Below are 15003 nucleotides of genomic sequence, written 5' to 3'. Positions count from 1 at the left end.
TAAAGGGACTAACTCCAAAAATGTTCTCGTACCGTCTTGTTTTAACCGCTTGCCGACCGCCGCACACACTTGCGTCGACAGAATGGCACGGCTGGGCAAATGGGCATATATATATATATATATATATATATACACATCCCCTTTAATTTGCCGGCTGCGTGGTAGCACGTGCGCCCTGTCGTGAGCTCCGTGACCGCGGGACCCGCGATCGGGTCACAGAGCTGAAAAACGGGAAGATGTCAGTGTAAACACAACATCTCCTCAATCTTTCTAGTGAAACTGTCAGTGATCGTCTGTTCCCTGTCATTGGGAAAAGCGATCAGTGACGTGTCACGGCAAGCCACTCCCCTAACAGTTAGAAGCACTCCCTAGGTCACACTTGACCCCTTCATCGCCCCCTACAGGTTAACCCCTTCACTGCAAGTGTCATTTTTACAGTAATCGGTGCATTTTTATAGCACTGATCGCTGTAAAAATGACTGGTCCCAAAATGGTGTCAAAAGTGTCCGATGTGTCCACCATAATGTCGCAGTCACAATAAAAATCACTGATCGCTGCCATTACTAGTAAAAAAAAAACAATATTAATAAAAATGCCATAAAACTATCCCCTATTTTGTAGACGCTATAACTTTTGCGCAAACCAATCAATAAACGCTTATTGTGATGATTTTTTAAAAAAAAATTACCAAAAATATGTAGAAGAATGCGTATCGCCCTAAACTGAGGAGAAAACATGTTTTTGCTCTATTTGTGGGAAAAAAAGGATGTCAATTTTTTTTTGCACGACCACACAATTTTCAGTTAAAGTGACACAGTGCCTAATCGCAAAAAGTGGCCTGGTCTTTGGCCAGCCAAATGGTCCAGGGCTTAAGTGGTTAATGTGTACTGGTATGAGAAAAATCTGAATCATGATCAGAAACCATAAACAAAAAGCCTTTGCCGTGCGAGAATTTTCGTAGATTTTCTTCCTTGGTTCCGACGTGCTGTAAAACAACAAGGAGAATTAGATGATCATTCGCCTGATTTCCTTATAGTGTGCACCCCACTTAAAGTGGACCTTTGGTAAAAAAAATTTAGCTTTCTATTTATTAAATCTTCTGCCCTTGTTGTTTTAAATTTGTAGTAAAACATATTTTTTTTACAGTAAATACCTTATACAGCCCACTTCCTTGTTTCTTGTCTGGTCATTAGCCTAGGCCTAGGGTGGATGAGTCATAAGTGGGCCAACGAAAGCTGCAGGGCTTTAGGTGTACTTGGTGGAGGGAGATTACTGCAGCATATTTGACAAGTACAGAATTGCAGTATATATAAAATAATATGCAAAGTGGTTGGAGGGAAGCTTCAGAATGGCAAAGATGTTTTCATTACAGATTATGTGAGCAAACTGCAATTCCTCTTTAAGTTATAAAATGTGAAAGATAATACATTGTATATTGGTAAGTACTGTTTTCTTAACAGATGAGTTTTGAAAAATGGTGACAGAATAGGTCTCTCGTAGTTCTGTCGTTTTGGCATAACTGGGCAGGAAGTTATATAATTTTTTGCTGTGTTAGCTTTTTAAATATTTTTTATGATAATTTCCTGAAGCTTCTATTTATCTATAAACTTTAAAAGCTACATTTTTTTTTAAATCAAGAAGTGCCAGTTGTGGTAATAAACATCGTATGCTATTTTTCTTTTTTCTTCATCTAGGTGTGTTGTAGTGTTATTAAATCCCAGAAAGAACAAACAGTATCATATTCTGAACAGTTCCAGGTGAGTGTCGCACTGTGTGTACAATCTATGTAAATCCTTACAATGATAAATGTATGACTGTCAGCAGATTTGATGCTTTGCACAAGTCTGATCCATCACAGTTGATTGCGTGATCCACCATATACCATAACAATAACTTTTTGTTTCTGATCACGATCACATTTAATCAGAAATAATTCACAAATATGCCCCTATAATTCATTGAAAAAAACTGATTTCATACCTGAGGCTTGTGTACATAGGGGTTTGTTGGAGTTCTGGTCTGAAAAAAAGCCTTCATATTCAAACTTAAGTTTAGGTAAAACTTTTTTATTTATTTTAAATCCACAAAAGGTATGATACTTACATTTAAAGGATACATTTACCTTTACTAACACCTGTATTCATGGTGTGACATGTTACTATACAGTAAGTGCCCGCACCCCCCATCACCACCGTGACAGGGTGTGTAAGGTGTGTGCAGGCACTTGCTGTATTAGGTTCCTCTTCCCACTGTCACATTTTAAAAACTTGGCTTTGCCTTAATAGCTGCCTTATTCAGAGATTTGTGAATAAATGAACTACAAGTGCTGTCTGCCACCGCAGCAGATGGCTTGTGGGTCTTAAATTAACTTCACTTACAGTTCTGCCTATACCGAGGTACAGCATCCAGGGCTGATCACTTCCATGTGATCATAGAATGATGGATTACATGTGATGCTACACGATCGTAATTTCCCATGAAAAAAGTCCGATCGTGTGTGGGCCCCATCTGACTTTTTTCCGTTGGTGTTTAGAAATAGAACATGTTTTGTTTTTTTCCTATGGGGAAAAAAAAAACGATAGGAAATTTCGTTCGTCTGTGCGCAACTCCGACGGAGACAAAACTCATGCATGCTCAGAATCAAGTCGACGCATGCTTGGAAGCATTGAACTTACTTTTTCTCGGCTCGTCGTAGTGTTTTACATCACTCCGTTTTGGGCGGTCGGAATTTGGTCTGACCGGGTGTATGCAAGACAGCTTGAACAGAATTCCGACGAAAAATTCCATCGGATTTTAGGCCATCGGAAATTCCAATCGTGTGTACGGGGCATAAAGGTGCGTGATTAGCTATGAGAGCCAACAGTCTCCCATTGCTTTCATTGAGGCTGCCACTCACCGCTAATTACAGGAACCCCAGCAGGTTTCTCGCATATAATCTCAGCCAGAGTACATTTATATGTGAATGTTATCTTGGCTTGTTTGAAATCTCCCAAACCTGGATGCAGACACCAGTAACTTCAGCAACAATGGAGACACAGGCAGCACCAAAAACCTAATTAAAAAATATATATATTTAGACCTTCACAGAATGCATTTGTTCAGAGTTACTTGAAGAATGGTTTGTGCAATGTTCCCTGCCCTGTAACCTATGTATTCACATGCACTACATTTATTGCTGGTCCCTCACAATTGGCACTTGTTTGTGTACATTCTCTTTCTGGTCATTTGATCCTTTTCCTATTCCAGCCTGGCTAGTCTTGCTATTTTGCGCTGTCTCCCTCTCGGAGTTCCAGCTCTATTAACGCCTCCTTTATCCAATAATTGACCTGGGGGGCTCCTATTTTCTCCCTCACACTTCTGGGTGATGAGAGGGCATCTAAACGGCAGAGCCTGGAACTAAATTGTCCTTGACACAAAGCATGAAGGACTCTTAATGTAAGATTAGGAAGGATGGTGTTTGAGGATGCTTGCTCTGGTTACTTAAGATTCTTGTATCTTTTTGATCCATAAAACCAAAGATACAAATGGCGTTTTATCAAATCCCTTAGACAAAGATTTGTCCTCTACGAATTGTTAGACCCTCCATATTACATACTATAGTTTTGAAAAATATGAAGGTGGTTTTATATATATTATAAAAGGGAATGGTAAGCCTGGTTCACACCTTATGCAGTTTGCTTTTGATCCATTTCTGTAGTGCTTTTTGCACACACGTTTTTGACATGTTTTTTGATGCCTTGTGCAATTTTTATGTTTTTTATGTTTTTTTTTAACCAATTTGTTGTTGGGCAGATAATAAAAATGCAATTTGTGTCAAAATCACAGCAAAGATGCACTATTATATGCGTTCCTGCAGTTTCTGCATTGAAATCTATTGAACCAAAAAGTCCCAGACCCTTTTCAAATGGCGGCTGAAAAAAACATAGGTGTGAACATGTCCCATAGGAAACTGTGTTAAATGGACTGTTGTGTGTTTCTACACTAAAAACACTAAGAACTAAAAACACATAGGTGTGAACCACGCTTTGGATTGCAGTGTTAAATTTTTTTTTCTAGAGATGCACAAAAATTTCGGTGGCCACTTGTTTATTAAAGAAAAAGGTGCCGATAAGGTCCTGAAAATGCACACGATTTTGCAGCAATTTTACCACGATTTTGCTGCGCACCTATGTATTTTTCATAGATCACGTGACTCAAAAACCACATCAAAAACTTAACACGAGTGTGTTACAGATGCGTTCTTGCTGAAATTTTAATGCAAAATAGATTTTTACACTAAAGGTGCCGATAATGGGCGACAAATTAATATTCATTTAAATTCATGTTATTAAAAAATCGTATATAATACAATTAAAGTAAATATACAAAGTGTACACACCCCTTTTAAGTTTTTTTTTATGTAATAAAATGGGACAAAGATAAATCAGTTCAGAACTTTTTCCACCTTTAGCTGTGTTCAGAATTAAGCACTTGCATTCAAACCCATGTTAAATAGGAGCTGCCATCTTTTAAAGTCTCTCTGATTAATCCCAAATAAAGTTCAGCCGTTTTAGTAGGTCTTTCCTGACATTTTCTTAGTCCTTCAGCAAAAACCATGGTCCACAGAGAGCTTCCAAGGCATCAGGGGAATCCCATTTTTAAAATGTATCAGTAAGGCGAAAGGTACAAAAGACTTTCCAAGGTATTAAATATACCATGGAACTTGGTGAAGACAGCCATCATCAAATGGCGAAAATATGGCACGGCAGTGACATTACCAAGAACTGGATGTCCCTCCAAAATTGATAAAAAGACGAGAAGAAATCTGGTCAGGGAGGCTGCCAAGAGGCCTACAACAACATTAAAGGAAATGCAGGAATATCTGGCAAGTACTGGCTGTGTGGTACGTGACAACAATCTCCCGTTTTCTTCATATGTCTGAGCTATGGGGTAGAGTGGCAAGACGGAAGCCTTTTTCCGAGAGAGAAAATCATCCAAGCCCAGCTAAATTTTGCAAAAACACATCAGAAGTCTCCCAAAAGCATGTGGGAAAATGTGTTATGGTCTGATGAAAGGGTCATTTTATTTATTAAGATATGTTTGGTTCAAAATAAACACCACTGCACATCACCAGAAGAATACCATACATACAGTGAAGCATGATGGTGGCAGCAGCATGCTTTGGGGCTGTTTTTTCAGCTGGAACAGGGGCTTAGTCAAGGTAGAGAGAATTATGAACAGTTCCAAATACCAGTCAATGTTGGCAAAAAACTTTCAGGCTTCAGCTAGAAAGCTGAACATGAAGCGGAACTTCATCTTTCAGCATGACAACAACCCAAAGCATACATCCAAATCAACAAAAGAAATGGCTTCACTAGAAAAAGCTTGAATTTTTGGAATGGCCCAGCCAGAGCCCAGACCAGAATCCCATTTGAAAATCTGTAGGGTGATGTGAAGAGGGCTGTGCACAGGAGATGCCCTCGCAATCTGACAGATTTGGAGTGTTTTTGTAAAGAAGACTGGGCAAATATTGCCAAGTCAAGATGTGCAGTGCTGATTAACTTATACCCAAAAAGTGCTGTAATAAAATCAAAAGGTGCTTCAATAAAGTATTAGTTTAAGAGTGTGCGCACTTATGCAGCCATACAGTTTATAGGTCACATTAAAGGTGGAAAAAGTCTTGAAATGATTTAACTTTGTCTCATTTGTTTACATCAAAGAAACCTGAAATTGTAACAGGGGTGTGTAGACTTTTTTTATATCCACTGTGTATATGTATGTGTTCTATATTTTTTAAAAGCTGTCATTTTCAGTTTCGGCACCAACATTTCTATTCGGTACACCTCTAAATTTTTCTTTAGAAGTGGTTATTGTAAGTGTGTGTCATTCTACCTGTTGGGTTTTCAATCTTCTTTTTTTTTTTTTTTTTATGGAAAGTACAACTGGAGGTTTTGTATCGCACTAGGTGAAGGTGAAAATATAGGTGAAAACACCTAAAACTACTAGGTGGACAGAAACAGATTCTGGCAACACCTCCCCATATCCCATCTGGAAATTAGAGTGTAAAGAGCCAAAGCATATTGAGAAAATGACTACACCACAGGGTGGATTGTTATTGAAAATGATGCACACTAATGCATACTGACATTGAAAGTCCATTGCAACGCATATTAAAACACACTCCAATGCATATCCTATGGCAGTGACATTTATTTTGCTGCATTTCCATTGGTTTCTAAGGAAAAGGCATTGGGGTAAAAATAAACCTAAAACACCAAGCTGTCAATGGGTTCTATTTGTTGTTAACATTACCAAAACTACAGTTATCTAGTAAAGTCTAAGCTGGTTCATGTGCCTCAATAAATAAACCCTAAATAACGGCAAAAATATTGGTGGTAGACCACGTTCAATTGCTGACCTTGTGATGAGCTACAGAAAAATGAATTGGTTTGACCAGATTTCCAAATTTTTAACTGATTTGTGTGCCTACAGATTTAATGGCTCTAAGCCACCAAGAGTTTTGTCCATTAATGTGGGCATAAGGATCCATTCATACTTGTACGACTCCAAAGTTGCTCCGATTTTGATGCAACTTTAGATGGGTGCAACTTGGATCTGACTTTGATTTTGACCAGTGACAATGGACAACTGCTGCACGCAATTTGCATTGTAAAACCTTCAGGTATGACTTCCATGCAACTTCTGAGGGTTAACCTTGCAGTCTATGGCCCTCAAGTTGCATTAAAGTCAGACCAAAGTAGTGCATGAACTACTTTGAAGTTGCTGCAACTTTAAGTCACGCATATATGAATGGGTATCATTGAAAAACATGGGGAACGACTTGTCATGCAACTTTGATGTCCAAAGTTGCATGATAAGTCACACAAGTGTTAATGGACCCATAGGAAGCAGTAGGGAATGGCATTGGGGTGATTGTGTCTGTATAGCCAACATGCTGGTTTTCTACTTCTTCTTTTTTTTTTTGCTCTACAACTTAACCTGTTTTTCAGACTTTTTTCTTTTCTGTTTTAAAATTTTATTTTGTGTATATATTTCAGGAAAACAATCACTGCACTTGCGTTTTCCCCAGATGGAAAATTCTTGGTCACAGGAGAGGTATGTATTTTGTAGTGTGAATTGAGATTCCCTCCATTCACTATAGGTCCAAAGTAGTGATGAGCAGAGCATACCTGGGTTCTGTTTGAACCGGGTTCACAGGGCTGTATCCGAACCACACTGAAGTCAAAGGTAGCCAAATGTTAAACTGTAATGACCATTTTTGGCTATTATGATAGGGGTTGTAAAACAAATGGTGTGGGATGCAAGAAGAACCTGAAGAACATGTACCAAAGCAAAAAAAAACAAAAAACTGTATTAAATCCAAAACCAAAAATGTATTCTATTGCAGCTTACCAATCATTAGATGTGGTGGCTGAGTTTGAAGGGGTGGGGGGTCAGCCTGTCGGTGCTCAGACCATACGCTGCACACTGCATCAAATAGGTCTGCATGGCTGTCATCCCAGAGGGAAATCTCTTCTAAAGATGATGCACATGACATGGATTACTGGAACCATGTCTTGTGGTCTGATGAGACCAAGATAAACTTATTTGGTTCAGATGGAGACAAGCGTGTGTGGCAGCAGCCAGGTGAGGAGTACAAAGACAAGTGTGTCTTGCCTACAGTCAAGCATGACGGTGGGAGTTTCATGGTCTGGGGCTGCGTGAGTGCTGCCAGCACTGGAGAGCTACAGTTTGAAGGAACCATAAATGCCAACATGTGCTGTAACATACTGAAACAGAGCATGATCCCCTCCCTACGGAGATTGGGCAGCAGGGCAGTATTCCATCAAAATGACTTCAAATACACCTCCAAGACGACCACTGCCTTGCTAAAGAAGCTGAAGGTAAAAGTGATGGACTGGCCAAGCATGTCTCCAGACCTAAACCCTATTGAGCATCTGTGGGACATCTTCAAAACAGAAGGTGGAGGAGGGCAAGGTCTCTAACATCCATCAGCTCTGTGATGTCATCATGGAGGAGTGGAAGAGGACTCCAGTGGCAACCTGTGAAGCTCTGGTGAACTCCATGCCCAAGGGAGTTAAGGCAGTGGTGCAAAACAACGGTGGCCAAACAAATTATTGGGTCCAATTTGGACATTTTCACTTCTTTGCCATGAGATGTTATGTTGAACTTCCAGTAACCAGTATGAGAGAGAAACACCAAATTTAACACACCTGCTCCCCATTCACACCTGAGACCTTGTAACACTAATGAGTCACATGACACTGGGGAGGGAAAATGGCTAATTGGGTCCAATTTGGACATTTTCACTTGGGGATGTACTCACTTTTGTTGCCAGCGGTTTAGACATTAATGGCTGTGTGTTGAGTTATTTTGAGGGGACAGCAAATTTACACTGTTATACAAGCTGTACACTCACTACTTTACATTGTAGCAAAGCGTAATTTCTTCAGTGTTGTCACATGAAAAGATATTATAAAATATTTACAAAAATGTGAGGGGTGTACTCACTTTTGTAAGATACTGTATTTCTACATATACCCAGTTTAAATAAAACATGAATAGATCCCTTCTGATGTGAGAAAGAAGTCCATTTTCCATTCATTATAAAGGGTGTCTGACCATGCCTGTGTAAATGAGCTTCTCACCATTCTGTCTTCTAAAATGTTCAGTCGCTTCCAGTACATGTGGGTCAGTCCTCTCTAAACAAAAGCTCCGAAGCCATCTGTGCCTGGATGCCTGATTGAGCAGCGGAGTCATTTAGGGACACTGCGGCATGACTGAAATAGACAATTACCCCGATTAGGAAACCACGGCTCTGCTGCCCAAAGACGACATCGTCCCCTCTTTTGGAGGAAGATGCTGGACTGCATACCTGGTAGTCACACGTTTGGCCTGTTTAGCAAAAGTTAGGCGATGTGAGTAGTCCTGGTGCAGCTCACACCACCATCCCCTCTGTGTTCTGTCCTCCATAATTAGGCTGTACAGATGTTGGCAGTTTCTTTCCATCTCGTCGTTGCCTGGTTTTATGCAGGACATCTATTTATAGTCCAACCCAGATGTTGGGCTTTTTTTTCATCTGTATAGAGATGTGTCCACTCTGACAAGCCAAAATTCCCTGGTACTTACACAGCATTAAGTGAAGCTATATCTGCTTCCAGTGGTCATCCACAAATTACAGATGACCTCTCCAGCTTCCTGATTCCACTTCTGTATTCAGTTTTTCCTCATTAAAAACATTCAAAGGGGTTGTAAAGGAAAAAAATGTTTTCATAATAAGCATCCTTTACCTGCAGACATTCCTCTTTTCACTTCCTCATTGTTCGTTTTTGCTCAGAAGTTGCTCTATTTCTTCTCTGTTCTGTTCACTTCCTGCTTGTCTGATTTTACTTACCACCGTGACGGGAGGGTCTACTGCGGTGGTCAGTGACATGCTCACCCCCTCCTGGGAACTACATCTGTGCGACAGGACGCTCTCTACGTGTTAGAGACTTCAAGGAGGTGTGAATTACTGGGCGTGTCCCGCAATGCATACTGGGAAATGTAGTTCTTGCATGAACGAGCGATGCAAACCAGGAAGTGAATGAGAGAACAGAAACTAGAATGCCGGAGGTGATATAGATGAAGGAATTTAATAGGCAAAAAAATAAATTCCTTTACAACTCCTTTAAGTTTGTGTCCTGGGGATACGATGTACACTGGAAGTGATCAGTAGCTTGTTGTGGCTGGGCACTGGAAACTAGAGCAAAAAACATGGATGTATATTAAATTGGAACCCATCCAGAGCAAGCCGCTACAACTCTTATTTGAAAGAGGACTTGGTTGCAAATAAAAACGGAATTTTGCCCATCTGACTTTATATGAGGTGAACATGTGGGGACAATTAATGTAATAATAATAAAAGGTAAAGGTCACAGTTTAGTGTGGATGTTTACCAACCATCATCATATATCGAGAACAACATGATAAAAACAATATTGGAAATCATTCACATATGTTAGTAATACAAGGAGAGGAGGTGGGGGGGGGGCGGTATTTTGTGAGTTTAAATGAAGCCAGGGCCTGGCAAGTTCCTGTGCTTCCTTCCCTATCAATATGAGAGAAAAAAGGGGGTCAAGAGGGCGGGACTTTACATGAACCACGTAGTAGCAATTGAATAGATGTGTGGATATGTGGAATAAATTGGTACACAACATAGGTAAATATATATAATATACATAATGTTGGAAGTAAACTTCCACATGATAAACAAATACTAACATGTATAAAATTCAAGTTGCATAATACATTTCCAGAATCCACCAAATTGGTATGTATGCACACAATAATTTATAAGGTAAAACCTGCATGGCCTATGACTTTGATGTTACCTATGGTTGATAAGGGTTTGACATGAGTGCATAAAAACCAATAACCACATGGTTGATACAAAACATGACATCTAGTCTCTCTACGCGTTTCGTGTGCTTATAGCCACTGTTCAGGAGCAGGCATGTTTTGGGTCTAAAAATAAAGAATATAAAAAAGGTCTAAGTATTCTGTAATGATAATCCAATATGGGAGAGGGTACCACCTGCCACATATTACTTAGGAATCATGTAATGGTGGTATATTGCTAGCCATTGCAGGCCGTCCAAGACACCATGGTTGGAAGCTGTAGTGGGGGGATGTCCAGTGATGGCGACCACAGAAGGACAGCATCCCAGGTGGCTGCGAATCTAAGGCACCCAGGTGGGAATTGCAATTAAGTGAACCAGCAAAAAGGATTCTCTGTAAGAGAATGTGATAAATAGTAATAAACAGCCCAGCCTGGTGGGGCCAAAATAGAGTGCAGTGTTGAAAAGGAGTGTCAATGTAAACTCTCCAGTGAAGGTAGTGATAAAGAAGAACAAAGTGAGGCTACTACCAATAACCATTTCAGCTTTCAAATTGTAGATTTGAATAAATTGTGAGAGTGCCTGATGAGTACTCTTGGTCCATTGAGCTTCCTTCCTATATCAGAAGGTACTGACAGTCTGCAAGAGCCTGACATTGCACCTGTGATCTGCTGATCGTGGATGCAATGCTTTAGGCCCCTTTCACATGTGCGGATCTGGTTTTAGGCATCCGCTTGCTTAGCGGGGATCGCTCTGTTGATCCCGCTGAGCCGGCGAATGACTAGTCCATATCTGCACAATGTGCAGAGACGGACCAGTCAGATCTCTGCTCTTCTCTATGCAAACCCTATTTTGGATGAAAACGGACAGATGGTTCGTTTTTCATCCAAAATAGGGTTTGCATCCATCACACTTTTTAGCGGAGAGGATCGGATCGGGGGTGGTAGGGTGTCAGCGGACATGTCACCGCTGACATCCGACGCTTCATAGAGGTACATGGAGCACCTGTTCAGGTCCGCCTGATAAAGCTGACAGGCGGATCTGAACGGTCTGCATGTGTGAAAGGGGCCTTACAGGCTTCTAAGAAAACAAAATGAACAATTTGCCCCCCTGCAAAAAAAATGTGCATTCATTTATTAATTTATTTATTTTAACATTAAAGTTTTATATATTTTTTTAAAGATGTACTTCTCCTTTAGGGTTAACGAAGCCTGAAATACAAGGCAATTTGTTATTGCAGGTCTTCGCAAGCCCCCTTCTGTACCTCAAAAACTGTGACATGCAGCAAGGGGCCGGTCTAGAGATTTGACTCTAAAAACTGGTCTAAGTTTGCATATTGACGCTGACTGGCTTCTGGGCCTCCATAGAAACTCCATAAAGTTCATGAACATGCACACAGGCTCCTGTTTTTAATTTTATCTGCTTATTTAACTTTTAAAAGTGACCACAGGGTGCAGAGAGTGCAGCTTTGTGGTCACTTATTTGGGGTAGTGGTAGGCTTGCTGCAGGCTCACTACTATGATTCTTCTGTATAAAAGTACTTTACTAACACTGACCTGGAAATCGTAATAGGGCCAGTTCACACCACAAAAATGTACTCTGGATACATTCCGGATCAGTTTTTGCTTACAGTTCACACCACACGCATTGCGGGTGCGTTTTTGATAAATTTTGCTGTGTTCCAGTTCAGTTCTGTGCATTTGCAGCATGTTCTACTTTTTTCCTGCACTGGAAACAGACTGGAACTGACTGAACCGATGTGAACTAGGGCCATTGGAATACATGGAAAACGCTGTGTATGCATTTTTTCATGCAGAACAAAAATGCACTGGACTGCATCTTGGGTGAACTAGCACTAATGCTGCGTACACACGATCGGATTTTCCGATGAAAAAAGTCAGATAACCTTGTTTCATCGGAAATTCCAAATAGTGTGTGGGCCCCATCAGACTTTTTTTCCATCGGAGTAAAAAAATGGAACATGTTTTAAATTCTTCCGATGGAAAATTCCTATCATCTGTGTGGAATTCTGTCGGAGAAAAATCCACGCATGCTCAGAATCAAGCCGACGCATGCTCAGAAGCATTCAACTTCATTTTTCTCGGCTTTTCATAGTGTTTTACGTCACCGCGTTTTGGACTGTCGGAATTTAGTCTGACAGTGTGTATGCAAGACATGAAAAAATCCATTGGATTTTAGACCATCGGATACTCCAATCGTGTGCACGCGGCATAAGAGAGCAGAGTAAAAAGTGAGTGAAGTCAAATCCTGATCCGGATACTCAGATTTGTGCCTCAATGTTGACGCTATTGGATCAGCTTGATCACCTGGCAGCTATTATTTTCATGAATAGATTAGCCATGACAGTCTTCAGGTTCTATTAGTACAGTTTTCTTTAATGTTATTTGCTTACAAATTAGAATTCTGATACTGCTAAGGTGAATGAAGGTTCATGCGACTATTCCACATATGAGCTGCTTTGTGGCAGTCAATGGTTGCCATAGTGGGGCAATGATAAGATATACTAAATCAACATACCGTATGTTATGCTTCCTTTTTTTATATATAAACATGTAAGGATCCTTTCACGGGGCACGTTCAGCATAGAATTTGTGAATGGATCTCCTGCTGAATCAGAGCTGAACAAGACGGATGTCGCTTTCATGACACCTGCGCCTGTTTATTGCTCTTTACCTGTAATGTCTCTGTGGGCGGCCAGGTGTAAATTGACTTGTGTCTGTTTGTATCAGGATACCTGTCACATTTAGGTCTGGAAAAATGGAAAAGGACCGTCTTTGTTTTCATATAAAACATCTTTCCTTTTTCCACCACTTTATGTATTTTTTTTTTATGTATAAATGTTATACTACTCCCTGACATTATTCCATCTGTGTGTTTTTGAGTATCTTTATATTTCATGGTAATGCTGTATTGCATGCTTACTTTTTAAAGTGATTTCATTACCCCTTCTATTTATATATGAAGACCGTATTCCTGTATTTAATATTAAAAAAGCATCTCAGTACCTTATGTAAAGCAGCAGTAAACTCTGCTATATAATTTACATTTTAAGGTCCACAAGGTGGGTTATGCCATATTTTCTAGTACGCAAAGTATATTGGTACATTATGACTGACTTGCCTGTCAAAACGTGCCCTCTAGCACTGCACTGGGATCAATCCAGCTGGCCCCCAGCACTTCCATCTTTTCCTGGTTTTCCTTCCGGGTTCCGTGCCTTCGTCCGTTTGATAGGCCTTGCCGCGATGACGTCACTCCCACGCATGTGCTCGGTAGTCACATTGCCGCGACACTACTCAGGGCCATAAATGCTCGCTGAGCTGCACATGCGCGTCTCAGTGTACATGGCAGCTGACAGGCAGGAGGGTGCATTTAAGGCAGAAGAGATCGATGGGGTCATAAATACCCTGCCTGTCGGCACATTTATTTATTTTTTTACTTTACTTCAATTTTGAACTCGAACACAAACATTTTTTATATTGCAGCTTACCAATTCTGAGATGTGATGGCTCCATTTGTTTTCTTTTTTTAAATATATTTTTATTTTATGTTGGTGCTGTTGTTTTTAAACACTAAGAGCTTTCATTTATGTAAAGCTTTTATATGTACATTTGTGTATTGAAAATCAATAAAAAATATAATAATAATAATAAAAAAAAACTGATGCAGCCACCAAATCGAATAATTGGTAAGCTGCAATATTTCACATTTTTGGGTTTAATACTGCCTTAATCCTTGCGGTTCAGCAGTCACATGTTTCCCAGGTCTTTTCCATCCTCAGGGAAGGATCTGAGGGAGGGGTGTATAGTACTCTGCTGATGTATCTTTCATGGTAGAAGAGGATGCCTGGACTATGAATCTGTGTCTGCATAGCACTAATTGGTGCTGTGCTGGTCACATGACATAAAAAAATACAGCTTCAGAGTTTAGAGTAGAGAATACAAATATATAGCAACAACGTTTTTTTTAAATATCTTAGTACAAATCTTTATTTCAAAGGACATTTTTATAATTTCTTTGCAGTAGCATGGTGTAGATGGAGTTTACTTACATTGACTTACCATAGCTTTCAATATGTTAACACTATAAAGATATCTGGAGGAGGTTCTGCGAATCACAGGCTGTGTCATGCCCCTCTAGCCTGTGTGTATGTGCTGGGACTAACAGGGAGATGAAGCCTCCATCAATCAACATCATATATCCCACCCCCATAGTGTTTAGCAATATAAGGACATGGAAGAGAGGGAGGGGAAGGGACTTAAATTTACCCCTGTGTACTTCCACATGTGTGACTCTATAGTTATGTGGGCTGCACAGAAAAAAGAAGAAATTACCAATTTAGAAGGGAACTGAATCTGGAGCATGCTCAGTAGGTTTGGCAACGGCTGGTCTACACAATCTCAGGCTGCAGTGGGGACACAGACAAGGATTGTGGGGCAGTGAACAGCAGGATCAACCAGTTTTTTTTTGCAATCTACAGAAAACAAATGCTCTAGTGGAAAAATTAGTATTAACAATATATCATGTATTGACCATTTTATAATAATTTGGGTTTAGTGTATTCTGTATGTCAGTAGGAAAATTATTGTCCTAACTTTGTTCTAACTTT

At 40.1% G+C, this 15003-nt stretch overlaps 1 protein-coding gene across 4 annotated transcripts in view; it reads left to right on the top strand.

Annotated features, from left to right (window-relative positions):
* The window catches only part of MAPKBP1 (mitogen-activated protein kinase binding protein 1), a 235117-nt gene that overhangs the window by 133017 nt on the left and 87097 nt on the right, over nucleotides 1-15003 (top strand). For all 4 annotated transcript variants that reach the window (XM_040332107.1, XM_040332104.1, XM_040332106.1 and 1 more), the window contains exons 4-5: nucleotides 1695-1757; nucleotides 7038-7095. In XM_040332107.1, the coding sequence (XP_040188041.1) occupies nucleotides 1695-1757; nucleotides 7038-7095 (121 nt within the window). The remainder of the gene's footprint in view (nucleotides 1-1694; nucleotides 1758-7037; nucleotides 7096-15003) is intronic.

The sequence above is a fragment of the Rana temporaria genome, chromosome 13 (assembly GCF_905171775.1).
Source record: "Rana temporaria chromosome 13, aRanTem1.1, whole genome shotgun sequence".
NCBI classification, from domain to species: domain Eukaryota; kingdom Metazoa; phylum Chordata; class Amphibia; order Anura; family Ranidae; genus Rana; species Rana temporaria.
This window is presented reverse-complemented; position numbering and strand designations above follow the sequence as displayed.